Here is a 14,387-nt window from a genome sequence, read left to right on the forward strand (position 1 = left end):
TTGCCAAAATTACATTGTACATTCTAGGAACGTTGATGGAGGTGAACCACACACACACAGAGAGAGAGAGACACACACCCCTGAGAGCTATTTTCCTTGTGTTGGAATCATGGAATCCAGGGTGTGGCTGCTGGTTGTGTCTGGGAGAAAGAGAGTGGAAAAGGTAGCCTCAAGAAGAATGATGCTGCAAAACTCCTATTATTTTATGTTTCCATCTTGTTGGTTCAGTGTTCCATACTTTAAAGGCCGCTCCCTTTCCTGTGTCCCACTGAGATCTTTCAGACTCACTGCAGATAGTTTAGTGTTGAGAATGAACAGAGTGGGTGGATACAGATGTAGATACAGACACAGAGGCCCATTATCATCTGGTAACTTACCATGGTGTACATCTCATTTGGTATACTGATTATTTAAGCCCCAGCAGCAGATGTCAAAACAGCCCTTTGGTGACCTTCCTACCCTATAGTTACCATATATCCCCGTTTCCCGGGGACAGTCCCTGGATTTACACATCAGTCCCCATACAAAATTCATTCAAGTTGAAAAGTGTCCCCGGATTCATTGAAAAAATCTGGTAACCTTATTCTACCCTATGGTAGCTTGGTCACCTCTGTCATCCTTCCAAGTGCAAAGGAATTAATTTTGCCACTCATAAAATGCCAATGTACGGTAACAGAAATAGCCATTTCTAGTAAAGCGTAAAGGGACCCCTGACTATTAGGTCCAGTCGTGGCCGACTCTGGGGTTGCGGCGCTCATCTCGCTTTATTGGCCGAGGGAGCCGACGTACAGCTTCCGGGTCATGTGGCCAGCATGACTAAGCCGCTTCTGGTGAACCACAGCAGCGCACGGAAACGCCGTTTACCGGGAACGCTGGAGTGGTACCTATTTATCTACTTGCACTTTGACATGCTTTCGAACTGCTAGGTTGGCAGGAGCAGGGACCAAGCAATGGGAGCCCAACCCGCCGCGGGGATTCGACTCCTAGGCTCTGTGGTTTAACCCAAAGCGCCACCCGCGTCCCTTAGCCATTTCTACCCCACCCTTAAAACTTTCCTAAATGCAACTTACCACACAAAATATTGTTGCCTGTGTGTTGTTTGTCTGAGTTCAGATTTTATATTTTGCAACAGGATTGTGGGCCAGAGATTAAATGGCTGTACTGTACTGCTGTTGGCAGTTTCATTTATCTTTCAGGACAGTCCATATCTCTTGTTTCATCACTGCCTGGTGCGGAGTGATGAAACAGCCAAACCACGGTCACATCTTCCACTCTTGTTTGTGCCAGCCAGGGCAGAAGACAACAGGGAGAGGCAAACTGCTGCATCAATCTGGAGAGGGACACGAATCAGACCCCAATCAGGCCTGATGCCATCAAGTGACAGCAGTGGGGCTGGCTCAGCATTCAGTGGATCCCAGGCATGTTCAGACCATCTCCTCCCATGGAATGCCCTATTTGGGGGCTTCCTGTGAGCTAACGCTACCAGGGATCCTCCTGCCTGCCTGTTGGTCAGGTGGAACGAGATGCTCCACATTAGTGGAGGACACTAGCATCCCTTTTTGGGTGGAGCTGAGCAGAGGGACACTCCCCTCAATTCAATACCCACCAAGCTCTGTTGTAAAGGGTGTTGCAGCCTAGATTGTGAATTTTTGATGTCTTTATATTTGTACCATGTTTTTTTTTGGGGGGGGGGGATACATTTTCGATAGGCAGTTAAGGAGTGCCTTAAATAAATAAAAATGCAACAAAGCATGAACGTACAAAGCAAAATTGAACATAGCAAAGTATAGGAGGCTGTGTGCCCTACTTTACAGAGGACCATTTTCTATCTGACAGTGTCTTCTGTTAGAAGGGCTGTCTGGTCTGCACCCAGTTCAAATATAAAGAACCACATGCAGGAAGAGCAAGTTGTTCGTCAACCGTTAGCTGCTGAAGAGCAGACAGGGCAGAAACACAAGACCACAGTATTCCCCACCCTGGTGAGATGTACTGAATTTCTATGTAAATGACGGCAACTATTTCTAAAATGGCATCTATGCATATCAATTAGCACATGCAAATCTTAGGCAAATCTGTGCCCCCTTTGTCTCATTGTTTGGTGATGTGGCTCTTCTGTTTTGGGGATGCTTATGTGGTCAGTCTAGGCAGTCTATTTAAAAGGCAGCATAAAATCTCAGCAGAGATTAAAAAACCCCCACATAATTGGGCCTGGAAGGACAAAACTGGCTTCACATGGCAGCAAAATGTAGGTGCCAAGCAAGCCCCATCCATGGGGTGAGCAGTCCATGTATGCTTTAGTTGAGATTCCGGCACTGCAGAATGACCCTCCAGGTCCCTTCCAACTCTACAATTCTATTATTCTAAGAACCTTTTCTCTGGTAGGCTTCTGTTATGACTCAGAAGGTGGGGACACTCAAAGGAGGGCATCTGTTCAAGATCTCACTGTACAAGCAGGCACATGTGGAGACAGGCAGCCTAGTCCCAAGCCTAGTCCCAAACTGTGATGGGCTTTATAGCTTGAAAGTCTCCATAAGCAGCTGGTTGGTCACTGAGAACAGGATACAGGACCAGCTGGCTTCTGGGCTGACCGAGCAAGGCTCTTTGTACGTTTTCATGTTTTAAGGTTGAATTTTGCCTGGAAATTCGAGAACAAGGGTGTGAAAAATAGTCAGGCAGTAGCTCTGCTCTGAAAATATTTATGGTTGCTAAAATACACTTGACAATTTGGAATGTGTGTGCAAACCCCGTTAAATTGTTTTTTAATATGAATTGCTTAGACATTTCTTTTTTTAAAAAAAGCAATTTAATAAATAAATTATATGGAACTGGACACAGGCGTAGAACTGCAATTGGGAAGCCCAATCCCAGGCATGTTTACTTCAAGCCAAATCCCACTGTGTTAAATGAGACTTACTGGCAGGTAGATGCACATGGTGGTGCAGCCCTAGTTTAGACCAAGGAGAAGAACTCAAAAGTGTTTACTTTTAATGGGGGGGGGGGGGGAATCCATGTCTTCCGGTAGTAGCACCTTTGTCTTTTAGAACACCAAATAAATTTTAGTCTACTATTTTGTGCATATATATATTATTCATACAACATCAGTTTAGCTCAAAGTACCGTATTTTTCGTCCTATAAGGCGCACCGGCCCATAGGACGCACCTCGGTTTTGGGGGGAGGAAATGAATAAAAAAAAATTATTCCTCCCCCCCAGCTGCGGCTGCCGCCCCAAGCCTTGCGGACACCCACCAGAAGCAAGAGGAGCCCTCCGGAGGGCTCCCCGTGCTTCGGGCGGCAGGGTGCCGCCCCAAGCCTTGCGCGCCCGGCGGGACCTCCCGCCAGGCGCGCAAGGCTTACCGACACTAGCCGGAAGCACGGGGAGTCCTCCAGAGGGCTCCCCGTGCTTTGGGCGACAGGCTGCCGCCCCAAGCCTCGCGCGCTCGGCGGGACCTCCCGTCGGGTGCGCAAGGCTTGCGGACACTCGCCCAAGGCACGGGGAGTCCTCCAGAGGGCTCCCCGTGCTTTGGGCGGCAGGCTGCCGTCCCAAGCCTCGCGCGCTCGGCGGGACCTCCCGCCAGGCGCGCAAGGCTTACCGACACTAGCCGGAAGCACGGGGAGTCCTCCAGAGGGCTCCCCGTGCTTTGGGCGACAGGCTGCTGCCCCAAGCCTCGTGTGCTCGGCGGGACCTCCCTCCAGGCGCGCAAGGCTTACCGACACTCGCCCAGAGGGCTCCCCGTGCTTCGGGCGGCAGGCTGCTGCCCGCAAGCCTTGTGAGCCCGTGGGAACTCCCACAGGGCTTGCAAGGCTTGCGGATAGCTTCCTGAAGCCTGGAGAGCAAGAGGGGTCGGTGCGCACCGATGCCTCTCGCTCTCCAGGCTTCAGCGAAAGCCTGCATTCGCCCCATAGGACGCACACACATTTCCCCTTCATTTTTGGAGGGGAAAAAGTGCGTCCTATGGGGCGAAAAATACGGTAAGTACAATTTGTTTGGGTCAGGGCATGCATATAAAACTATTTATTGAAGCTGCATTAAATGCATGGAAAATAACCTTTGTTATCAGGGTTTCAAGTAACATGGCTGAGAGTCAATAAGCTTGGGGACAGCAAAGATTTGAGAACAGAATTTTCAAATGCACCTCTTTTCTTCCGCAAGAGAATATGTTTATCATGTGAATTATTAAACAGTGTTGCTGCTAAACAACAAAGGCAGAAAAGCTCAAATGTTCAACATACCATTTTAATAAAAATACTTTGAAAATACAGAGTCTTTTTCAGAATCTTTGGCATAGCTTAGAACACAGCATTTAGGTCTCGATGTGGAATCATACAGAGTATTTGGTGTATTTATGAATTGCATATCAGAATTTCAGTGATTTTCATTTCAGTTCAAAATCTAGACAACAAACCCCACTCATTTAAAAGGTCATTGGCCTCCCTCTAGAGATTCTCAGGCACCCAAAATTATTTCACGCTAGTATCTCCATGCACAGAAACTGCACAAGTGGGGAACACAGGCCATATATCTACAACCACACACAGCCCTCTTTGGAAAGAAATCTGGGGAGATCAGAAGCAGAGAATACCCACTTCCATGTGGAATGCTCTACTACTGTCTCAGGCACAACAGGATTCTGCTTCAGGTTCTTGTGGAGAAGGCAGCTCAGTAGCTCCTCCCTTCAAGAAACCTTTGTGGACTTGTATGCATGGCACTTACAGAGTGATGAGCAGGTGATTGGCTGAAGCACCCTGCTTCTTTAAAATAAAAGCTTGGCAAGAATATGGAGACCGTAAAAATAAGACTTCAAGGCAATTCGTTACATACCATTTACATAAAAACACAATATGTACAGCAAAAGAGTTTCATTAAATAAAAGCATCAAGATTTTCTACCCAAGTTAACACCTTGTTTCAAACAGTTACCGTAATTTTGAAGTAACCTTTCTCCCTTCCTTTTGATTCTTACGGGTTTGCATAGTAGGCAAGTACTTAATTCCCTTATGCAACAGTATTGTATAAATCTGTGCACACAATTCTGTGGATCCTGAAGTGTGTCCACATCTGCAGAAGAACCTCATAAAATCCCAAGAGTTACACTATGATCAAGAAAATGCCGCATAAATGTAACCCACCACCCCGAGGCAATAAGAGGGCAATCTTCAGCAAAGCCCTTTAGGGGTGGTGTGATTTGTTAGCCCAGTTGAGAACCCCATATCCCATGTATGCAAAATGTATGAGCTTCTCAATTCACTGGGTCAAAAAAGAGCAGTTGCCTGCATTCCTCCATGGGCATCTTGGAACATGGTTGAGCACCATGTTGTCAGGGCTTCTCGTGTCTGAACTGGGATTCTCATTATTTGAGTCTGAGATTAGTCTAATGAACTCCTAAGGAATAGGTCTTCAGACATCCAATGGTTTTCTTTAAGCATGGAAGGGAGGAGGGAAGTGAATCCCTGTATTTGGCAATGCTTATGAGTTGCTATAAACATTAGCCGAGGCCCTTGCCTGACCAATATGGATTCCCTACCTGCTGCTTTTGAGACTCCAACTATGGCCCAAGTCCCTAGATCCCATTAATGACCAAGGACACCCAGACGGACTCAATCTGGCCTTGAGCTGTGCACTTAGTGCACTGGAAGCCACTGGATCTGAGAGATTACAAGTATTGCTGGTAGGTTTATGCCAAGTAGACTTGATTGATTCCAGAACATGTTTGCAGAACCCGTGGTCCTCCAGACAGTGCTGGACTTCATCAGTCCCAACTAGAATGACCAATGGTCAGAGATGATGGGAGCTGTAGATTAGTGCAGCAACAGCTGGAGGGCCAGATGTTCCTTACCTTTGTTTTATAGGGTGCTAGCTGTTGCTGAAAGAGAAGACTTAAATTAGGAGTCAGATGAAGATTTTCCCCCTCCCAGGAGTAACAAACAATATTCTGGATACATTTAGAATTTTGAGAGTGAGCTGTATACAGTGGCGTAGCGTGGGGGGTGCAGGGGGGGCCGGCCGCACCGGGCGCAACATCTGGGGGTTTGGGTTAGGGTGCGCAAATCCACGGGTTAGGGGGTGCAAATTACTTGCCTTGCCCTGGGTGCTGACAACCCACGCTACGCCACTGGCTGTATAGTAAAACATGCATAAAATAGGCCAGGTATTAGCTGTCAAAGAAATTGGGTAATACAATAGATACAGTTTTAGTTGATACAGTGCACAGTGACTTCTTGTAGTTAGGATTCATTGTAGTAATACATGTCTGGGCAGGCATATGTGATGTGGTCATGTAAGTCCCCATGACACATCTGTGGGGACCAGACAATGATAGTACCATTAAAATAAAGTGATGCCAAATGCAGCCTGTTATTTTTCATTTAGAAAATGGAATCATTTTTTCTTAACAATTTTTCCCCATTCCCAAAGCAAGCTTTGTTTCCAGAAAAGTGCAACCCTGATGGAAGAAGAGGTAAAAAAAAAAAAAAGTCAGCCATTTAAACAGTAGTAATTTGGAATGAATTATTCAGCAAGGAGGTTTAACATTGTTTAAGACTAGAGTAGTGTTAGTTCCCAGATGTTCACTCTTGGACAAGGCGTATGTCAACTGATGCAAAGCACCTTCCTACGCTGTGATATAGCGGTGCAATGAAAACATCTGTCACGCTCTTCCATACAGCTTGCACAGAGGGCAAAGCCATAAGGCAGGACTTTGTGAAAGGAACCACAATCCTAGAAAAGAGAAAAGAGAAAGTTTAAATGAACGACACTTTCTGAAACACCAGCCATTAAGTTCTACTATTCTCATAGTTTGTTAAATAAATAGAATTATTTATTTGTTAAATAAAAAGAATTATTGTTATTATGCACAAAATTGATCCAACACGTTTGCTCAGGGTATGGTTTGAGAAATCCTGGGCATGGCTGAATTCTAGCACTCCAACACAAAGCTGGATTTACAGAGAAATCCACAAAAAGACAAATGCCTACAATATCTTCATAGCCCCCAAATTTCCACTTTGCAGTTGCTTGCTACCGTTGTTTACTCAGAAGTAACGCATAGGCAACACATAGGCAAATACTCATGCAGGACATGCAATGTGCTTCTTGACATTTCTTCCTTGATTTAAGTCTACGGCCAAAAAGGAAAGGAGAAAGATCCATTCAAAGCAACAGAGGAATGTGGAGAGGCAACCTTCCTTTTAACAAGCCTGCAAACAGCTCACTCAACTGGTGGTTGGTACTGGCACAGATTCAGATTGTTCTTTCATACCTAACAGATAGTGTAACTATGGCCACCAATGTAACTAAACCTGCCAGAGGGGAAAGGTTCAAGGAATGCTAAAACAGTAACAGTAGCACTTAATTATTATTTTTTAAAGCATGCTATTGTATCCTTCCCCAAAAACAAAACAAAACAAAACCGTAATTCTGTTCCCAATGTAACAAGGCTTGTCTGTGGATGGGGAGAGGTGCAAAATTTAGACCACAGAGAGGTAAAACACCCTGCCCTCCAACGTGGGTCTGCAACTCAACTGCTTCTCTAGTCACAGAGAGTTCTGGGTGCTGAAGGAATGCGAGGTCAAGCTCTTGTGCAAATTTTTGGCATGCTAACACTGCAGCAACTCCTCTCTCTTGGCACTTCAGCAATGCTTCCTAAAGGAGGGTTTCCAAAAACGCTTCTCCACACAGGAGAAGGTTGTTCCTCCCGACGTACATCGTTCTGAGGCAGGTTAATAACAGGGTCTCGCTTTTCCAGGCCGAAGAAACAAAACATTGTGGCTGGAATTAACTGCCTCTTGTGGAACTGGCCAAGCCCAGGGTATCTAGCAATCTCCCCCCCCAGTGGAGTTGCTTTGGCTCTTTCCCAAAGGGCACTGGGAGTGTTCGAGAGGAATTCACTACCCTGCCCTCAAAACAAGCAGGAATTACATGCTCCCAAACCAAAGGGATTCCACAGGAAAAAAGAACAATGGCCCAACATTTCCACCCACCTGACTCCACCTTTAGGATTTTTTTTTCTTTTTTACAAGCACAGCTGAAATGAGAGTACATTCTTCAGGGGCGTTGTAGGGTGAAAACCAGGAAGACATTAAGCGACATTGTTATGAAAAAAATAATAAATTGATCTAAGTCTTTTCTCTTTTAGCTTTTCAGATGTTTGAATTGTATATCAAATGCACCAAAGAACCCCAATCAAATGCATTCCAATTTGCCTGTGTATCCAAGTCATCTTCAGAAGCTTTTGTCCTAGTGTTCCCACATCTGGTGGCAACCACTGACAGAGCCTTCTCGGTAGTGGCCCCTCCACCTGTGGAATTTCCTCTTTAGGGAGGCCTTGCTGGCACCAACCTCATTTTGGCATCAGGCAAGGATTCTCCCAGGGCGCTTCAAGCCTGTTGCTATTTGGGAGCAGGAGTCAATCGCATACCAGCAAATTTGGGTTGCACAACGATAGTTGATTGGCAGACCTTGTGCAACACATCTGCTTCCCCAGAAGATCAGACTTTTTGCAATAAGGAAAGTGATGGGAACACACCCTGGAAAGTGTGGGGTAACCTCCCCTCAAGCAAATCAGCACATCAGTAAATAGCCACCATTCTCAAATCAGGATGATTGATCCATACACAAGCCACCTGAAAGGTTTTTCAATGTATTTTAATAAAATGAAATAATGCTTGTTTAATTTTTGTACTTTGTAATAAAAGCCAAATTTGATCCTGGCAAGCAATTTGGGCCTATTACTAATCACTACATTGAAGCAAACATTTTTAAATAAATTGCTCTCAGCCGATATTAGCCTTCTGTAGGGGTGGAGGGTGGGAATTGCCTCCTGGCCTCACCCTGCACCAATCCACACACACCTCTAGCTCCACATATTAGGCAAAGGTTGAGCCTTGTGTCTTCAGGGCTCCTGATTCTGCAGAGAAGTACAAGTATGGCCCGTACTCCTCATTCAGAGCATCATCCAAGGTGGAGTGGTTGGTGGAAAGAGCAAGCAGCCTCTCATCCACATGTCAACCCTTGCACAGTTTTTGGGGATCAAAAGAGAAGCAGAAAGCCACTCACCCTAAAACACTGAAACAAATTGCCTGTGACCCTGAGTGCAGCCCAATCTCCTCCCATTTATTGGATGATCCCCCTATTGGATAAACCCAAATTCACAGGGGGGAAACGTAATCATTGGTGGTGTTTTGAGGGTAATGTCATGGGGACGGTGCAAATTAAATGGGAAGATGAATAGCTGCAATCACACAGCAAACTCTGGTGTGGACAAGCCAAGGGTTCCAAGTCCCCTCTTCTCAGCCACCAAGTTCCCTGGGCGACCTTGAGCCAGTCACTGCCTCTCAGCCTAATCAACCTCACTGGGTTGTTGTTAGAATAAAATGGGCAGGGGGAGTTTCAAGCATGCAAGTTGGGTTAAACCAGTGGTGTAGCGTGGAGGGTGCAGGGGGGCCCGGCCGCACTGGGTGCAACATCGGGGGGGGGGGGGGAGCGCTCGCACTTGCAGCTCTCTGCCCCTTCCTGGCTCACTCACTCTCTCTCACTGCAGTGCTGGCTGTGCGAATCCGATCCAAGCCGCCGGGTCGCCGCCCACTGTGGAGGGGAGGGTGCCAGGCGTGCGGTGCGGTGCGGTGTGGAGAGAGAGCGGGGGACTATCTGGGGGAGGGACAGTGCAGGGGGGGGGGCGCAAATCACTTGCCTTGCCCCGGGTTAGGGGGCACAAATTACATGCCTTGCCCCGGGTGCTGACAACCCACGCTATGCCACTGGGTTAAACACTGCCATTTGACCAAGGTTGTGTTGACACATTCATCCAAAGTGATTACCAAACTTCCCCAACATAGTCAATATAGTTGGGTACACAGTTATGGCTGGGTGGGAGGGATGTGACCTTTTGAAATGAAACTGAATAAGATTTCGAATATGCGCTTTTAAAATATTTTGTTTCAATTGTCTCTTCGGTAGCACCAAAGTGATGGGGCATCAGCAATGGCATGGTGTTTCTCTCAAGGGTATAGGTTTTCATTTAGCAAATACTTGGCACAAGCAACAGATGCCCTTTCATCCGATTTTGCTCAATGCTTTCATTTCTGATAGTTGTTAACCCTGACCCAAAGCCTCTCCCTTACAAAATACAGACGATACGTGCCTCCGAATACTTTCTGTCAAATGTTGATTACTGTGAACAAGAGCATCAGTATGAATTTATGAATCTCCCCAGTTGTAATATCACACTCTTGATTCCTTTCTCAGTGTGGGGAGACACATAAAACAGTGATCGATTTCAAAGAGGGTTACAACTAGAAAATGCAGTCCCAATTATGTGGAGCGGGGGCTGTACTTCAGTGGTAGAGCACACACATTACTTGCAAAAGTCCCCAATGTTCATTTCCAGCTTCTCCAGTGAAAGCAGGCCGGGGAATCCTTTCCTACAAAGGGCTGTTGAGCCATGGGAAAAGTCAACTCATGGTGGGTGGAGCCATAGCCCAAAGTGGGTGGAGTCAGCAGCATTGCAGCATTGTCTACCTCTCTCTTCCACTTTTCCCTCTACCCCCCAATCTATCTCTGTGCCACCCCGTCTCTTTGAGCTGTGCAAAATTATGGCAAATGCTGCCAGTGGGCCACAGGTTCCCCATTGCAGTGCGAAAGGATCAGGTGGAACATGATGGGATAGAAGGCTGCCTGAGACCCTGGACAGCGGTTGCCAGCCAGAGTAGACAACAGAGGGCTCAATAGGCCGAGCACTTTGATTCAGTGTAATCCCATTTAATGTGTCCACAAGGTCCATAAAATCAAATCAAAGTAAGAAACGATACATTTCAACGAGCAAATAATCAAGCAAGGAACTAGGTCAGCATGGGACAGGCCACAGCTCAGCCAGAAACACACAGGATGCTCTCAGTTTTCTTTAGCTATTGTGGTGCTTTTGCAGGTACCAGACATGCTGGGTCAGCTCAGGTATCACCCTGCAATGGATGCTGCAAGCTAAAATGGACTCATGGGATCAAGACGGGAAGCACAGCACGAATCTGGAGACAGCAGTTCAAAAATCTGGAATGACAAATACCTAGCACAGAGGTGGTGGGGAACCTCAGATGCAGGAATCTGACACAGCCATGGGTCTCTTCACATGGCACTCAGAACTGAGCATTTTTGCCTGGCTGGAATGTGTCCTGGAACTCTCATAATGCCTGTTCATATGAAGCACTTCCTGTTTCACCTCCTGGTTTTTTCTGGCACTTCAGTTATTGGTGAGACTGGCACAGACACACACCTAAGCTCCCTTGTGCCCACGGCAAGGAGATGTATCAGCGTTCCACCCTCCTTGCCACCCAGAGCAGTGGAGGAGCAGCCCAGGAAGCGTGGGGACAGGTGGGCAGGCTCCTAGCCACTCCAAGCCAGAATGGAGAGGCTGGTGCTCTTAATGTGCATATTACTGCCTCACATATACATATCTATTTGCAGGATTGGGGCTCACATGCATAACAAGCACTGTAGCATCCCAACCTGTTGGGCCTGCGGCAGAATCAACTTTACCTGACGGCTCCAGGCAAGTTATCGCTTTGCCTCAGAAGCCCATCTATAAAATTGGAAGAACAGTGACCTTCTTAAGAGAGGTACTGTGATGCAAGGATTAGGCATGTGTGGTAGGATGCAGAATTCCGCTGACATCCCATTATGTGCAAGGACACAGGGCTGGCTCACATGTGCCTGCTCACCACCTGATGGCTGCAGCTGAAACAATCTGTATGTGCGAATGGCCATCAAAGATAGAACATGGCACCCGCTGTCACATCAAAAGCAATGCTTTTTAGTGGGTCAAGTCTGCACATTTCTGCCGTCAGGTGCAGAAATAAAACAATGGGAATGGATGGGCCTGGTCTTACTTCTGAGCAAGGTCAACTCCAATTGTGGTGCAAAGGAAAGGAGGACTTTAAAAATGCAATCTTTTGCACACATTTAAGTAAGTTCCCATTGGATCCAGAAGCTGTCAGAATGCTACCCAAAACTAACATAAAATAATTAATAGTGGCCCTAAAATTACCAGCTGAAGAGGTGGCGAGGGGCAGGACTCCTAGGAGAAGCATGAAAGATGGTTCCTCATAATTCCCAAAGTCCACCGTGTTATTTCTATATGGCATACAGGGGATAATGTTAAAAACGTCAGCAGACAGAAGAAGCTGGGTTCTTACCAGATGTGCAGACAGCTGAGCACAGCAAAGAGGATCCCTGCCACAAAGGCCAAGGGGACCGCAAGGAAGAGCGTCAGGATCTTATAGATCAGGTATTTGCTGAGCTCGAAGAGTGCGTGGCTGCAGATCCAGACTTTGTCGAAGGAGTGCGTGGACGCCGGCTCCGCAATCACATCCGCAAATCCCAGCTGGAACGAGAGACACAACAAGCAAGCAGCGACATAAGCCTCTGTTTTGAAACGCAACAAGGACAGTTATGCAAAGGGAGGGGGAGACGAGTGGGCAACCAACACAAAGCTAAACTGCTGCTTTTGTTACAGTTCTGAAAGAATCCTGCTGAATCAAACAGGCACACGCTTTCGACTCAAATGTTCTGAAATGGATCTAGCTTTTTTTTTTAATGCACCGCAGAGAACGTGGAAATGCAATTCCGATCCATTTTAAGTCGATCGGCACAAGTACCAACGAATAATAATAGTAGTAGTAGTAGTGGTAGGACCACCACAAGACATGCTACCCCTCCAACCTCCGGAAATAAAAAATAAAAAATACGGTGACTTGTAACTCTTTGGCTGGGTTGAAATCGCCTTAAATGGAGTCCATGGCCCAGGGAGGGAGCCCCGATCGCCGCAATGCAAAGCAGCGGCAGAAACAGGTGGAAGAGGGACACGGTAACGTGTGGATGCGGAAAGCAAACCCGAGTCAGGCGGCCTCGCTCACCTTCAGATGCGTGTTAATCCCGCGCGGGTCCCTGTCCGGGGTTTTCTCCAGGCTCTTCTCCGCGTCCGACAGAGCGGGGCTGCTGCTTCGGTTGAAGCCGTATTCATCCATGAAGATCTTGGTGTCCGCTTTCTCTTTCTCCAGCCCCATCGTCGCTGGGGCAGCCTGGGTCCCGAAGGTCTTCCTGGCCTGCGGCTGGGGAGCTCCCCCCTCCTCCCCACCTCTCCACGTCCCCCTCTTTCCCCCACCCTTGGGTGCTCGTGGATCGCGTCGCTGGGTGGAGTGGGCAAAGCCCGAGACCACGCCCCGGAGAAACCCACGGCAAGCTGCGCCGCCGCTCCCGTAAGCCACCAGCGAGGCTGGAGTGGGGGGAAAAAAAAGCAGCGCTTAGCGGCAGACACTGGAAAGCGGCCGATGGTGCCCGCCTGGCTCCCGCGCATGCTCAGACCCGACACTCTCCTCTGAGGCAACATTTGGGAGAAGCCGGGAGGCCACCTCGAGCGACCTTTCTCGGGGCCTCGTTTGCAAAGGGAGACTTGGCCAGCGCTAAAGGGGCGACGGCGCGCGCTCTTTCGCTTCCCGCCAAAAGCAGAGCCCCTCTTTTCATCGCTGGACCCCTGTGGTTACCCCTGAGGGAAAGCACATTTATTTTTCGCAGACAAGTTAGACACACACGGGGAATTTTAAACCAGGCTGAAATATTAAGCAATGCTTCTTTTGACGTTAACTCCATCAGAATCAATGGGGCTTACATCAGAGAAAATGTGGGTTTTTTGAGGTGTGTGTGTGTCACACACCCCATGTCACCGCTGGAGGTAGTGGGGGCAGTGACGGCAATGTCCAGCATTTTTCAAAGGTACTGGTCAGTCGGGTGCATTGCAGACTGGCTTTTCACCTGGGCCAGCCCAGCGCCATTTTTCTAGAAAAAGAGGTGCCGGAACTCACCATGAACACCTCCTTTGTTCTCTTATAATGGCAATGGAGCCCACCTGAGAGGTGCCGGAACTGAGTTCCGGCAAGTTCCGGCTGAAAAAAGCCCTTCACCTGGCCATGGGTCAGAAACAGCTTTGGTCACTCTGGTGGAAGACATAAGGCAGGGAAACAGAGGGAGCAGAGTGCCAACTCTGTTGCTTTTCCTGGACATCTCAGCACTTCCCTCTATTAGTGTGTAAGTCCAGCTCTGGAGGAGACAGGTTGAGTTGATGGTACTAAGTCAGCTAAAAGGTAAAGGTAAAGGACTCCTGGGCAGTTAAGTCCAGTCAAAGGGGTTGTGGCGCTCATCTCACTTTCAAGCCGAAGGAGCCGGCGTTTGTCCACAGACAGCTTTCCGGGCCATGTGGCCAGCAGGACTAAACCGCTTCTGACACAATGGAACACCATGACGGAAGCCAGAGCGCACGGAAACACCATTTACCTTCCCACTTCAGCGGTACCTGTTTATCTATTTGCACAGGCGTGCTTTCGAACTGCTAGGTTGGCCGGAGCTG

General features: G+C 47.8%; 1 protein-coding gene across 1 annotated transcript; it reads right to left on the minus strand.

Annotated features, from left to right (window-relative positions):
* Positions 1-4,216: 4,216 nt before the first annotated feature.
* CAV2 (caveolin 2) lies at positions 4,217-13,335 on the minus strand. Its single transcript, XM_083400152.1, has 4 exons — positions 12,901-13,335; positions 12,181-12,368; positions 6,112-6,715; positions 4,217-5,959 (listed from the first exon to the last, which is right to left on the minus strand). The coding sequence occupies exons 1-3, from the start codon at positions 13,048-13,050 to the stop codon at positions 6,565-6,567; spliced, it is 489 nt and encodes a 162-aa protein (XP_083256278.1). The 5' UTR covers positions 13,051-13,335; the 3' UTR covers positions 4,217-5,959; positions 6,112-6,564.
* Between the last annotated feature and the right edge of the window lie 1,052 nt (positions 13,336-14,387).

This window comes from Podarcis tiliguerta, assembly GCF_965153285.1.
Source record: "Podarcis tiliguerta genome assembly, chromosome: 10".
NCBI lineage: Eukaryota > Metazoa > Chordata > Lepidosauria > Squamata > Lacertidae > Podarcis > Podarcis tiliguerta.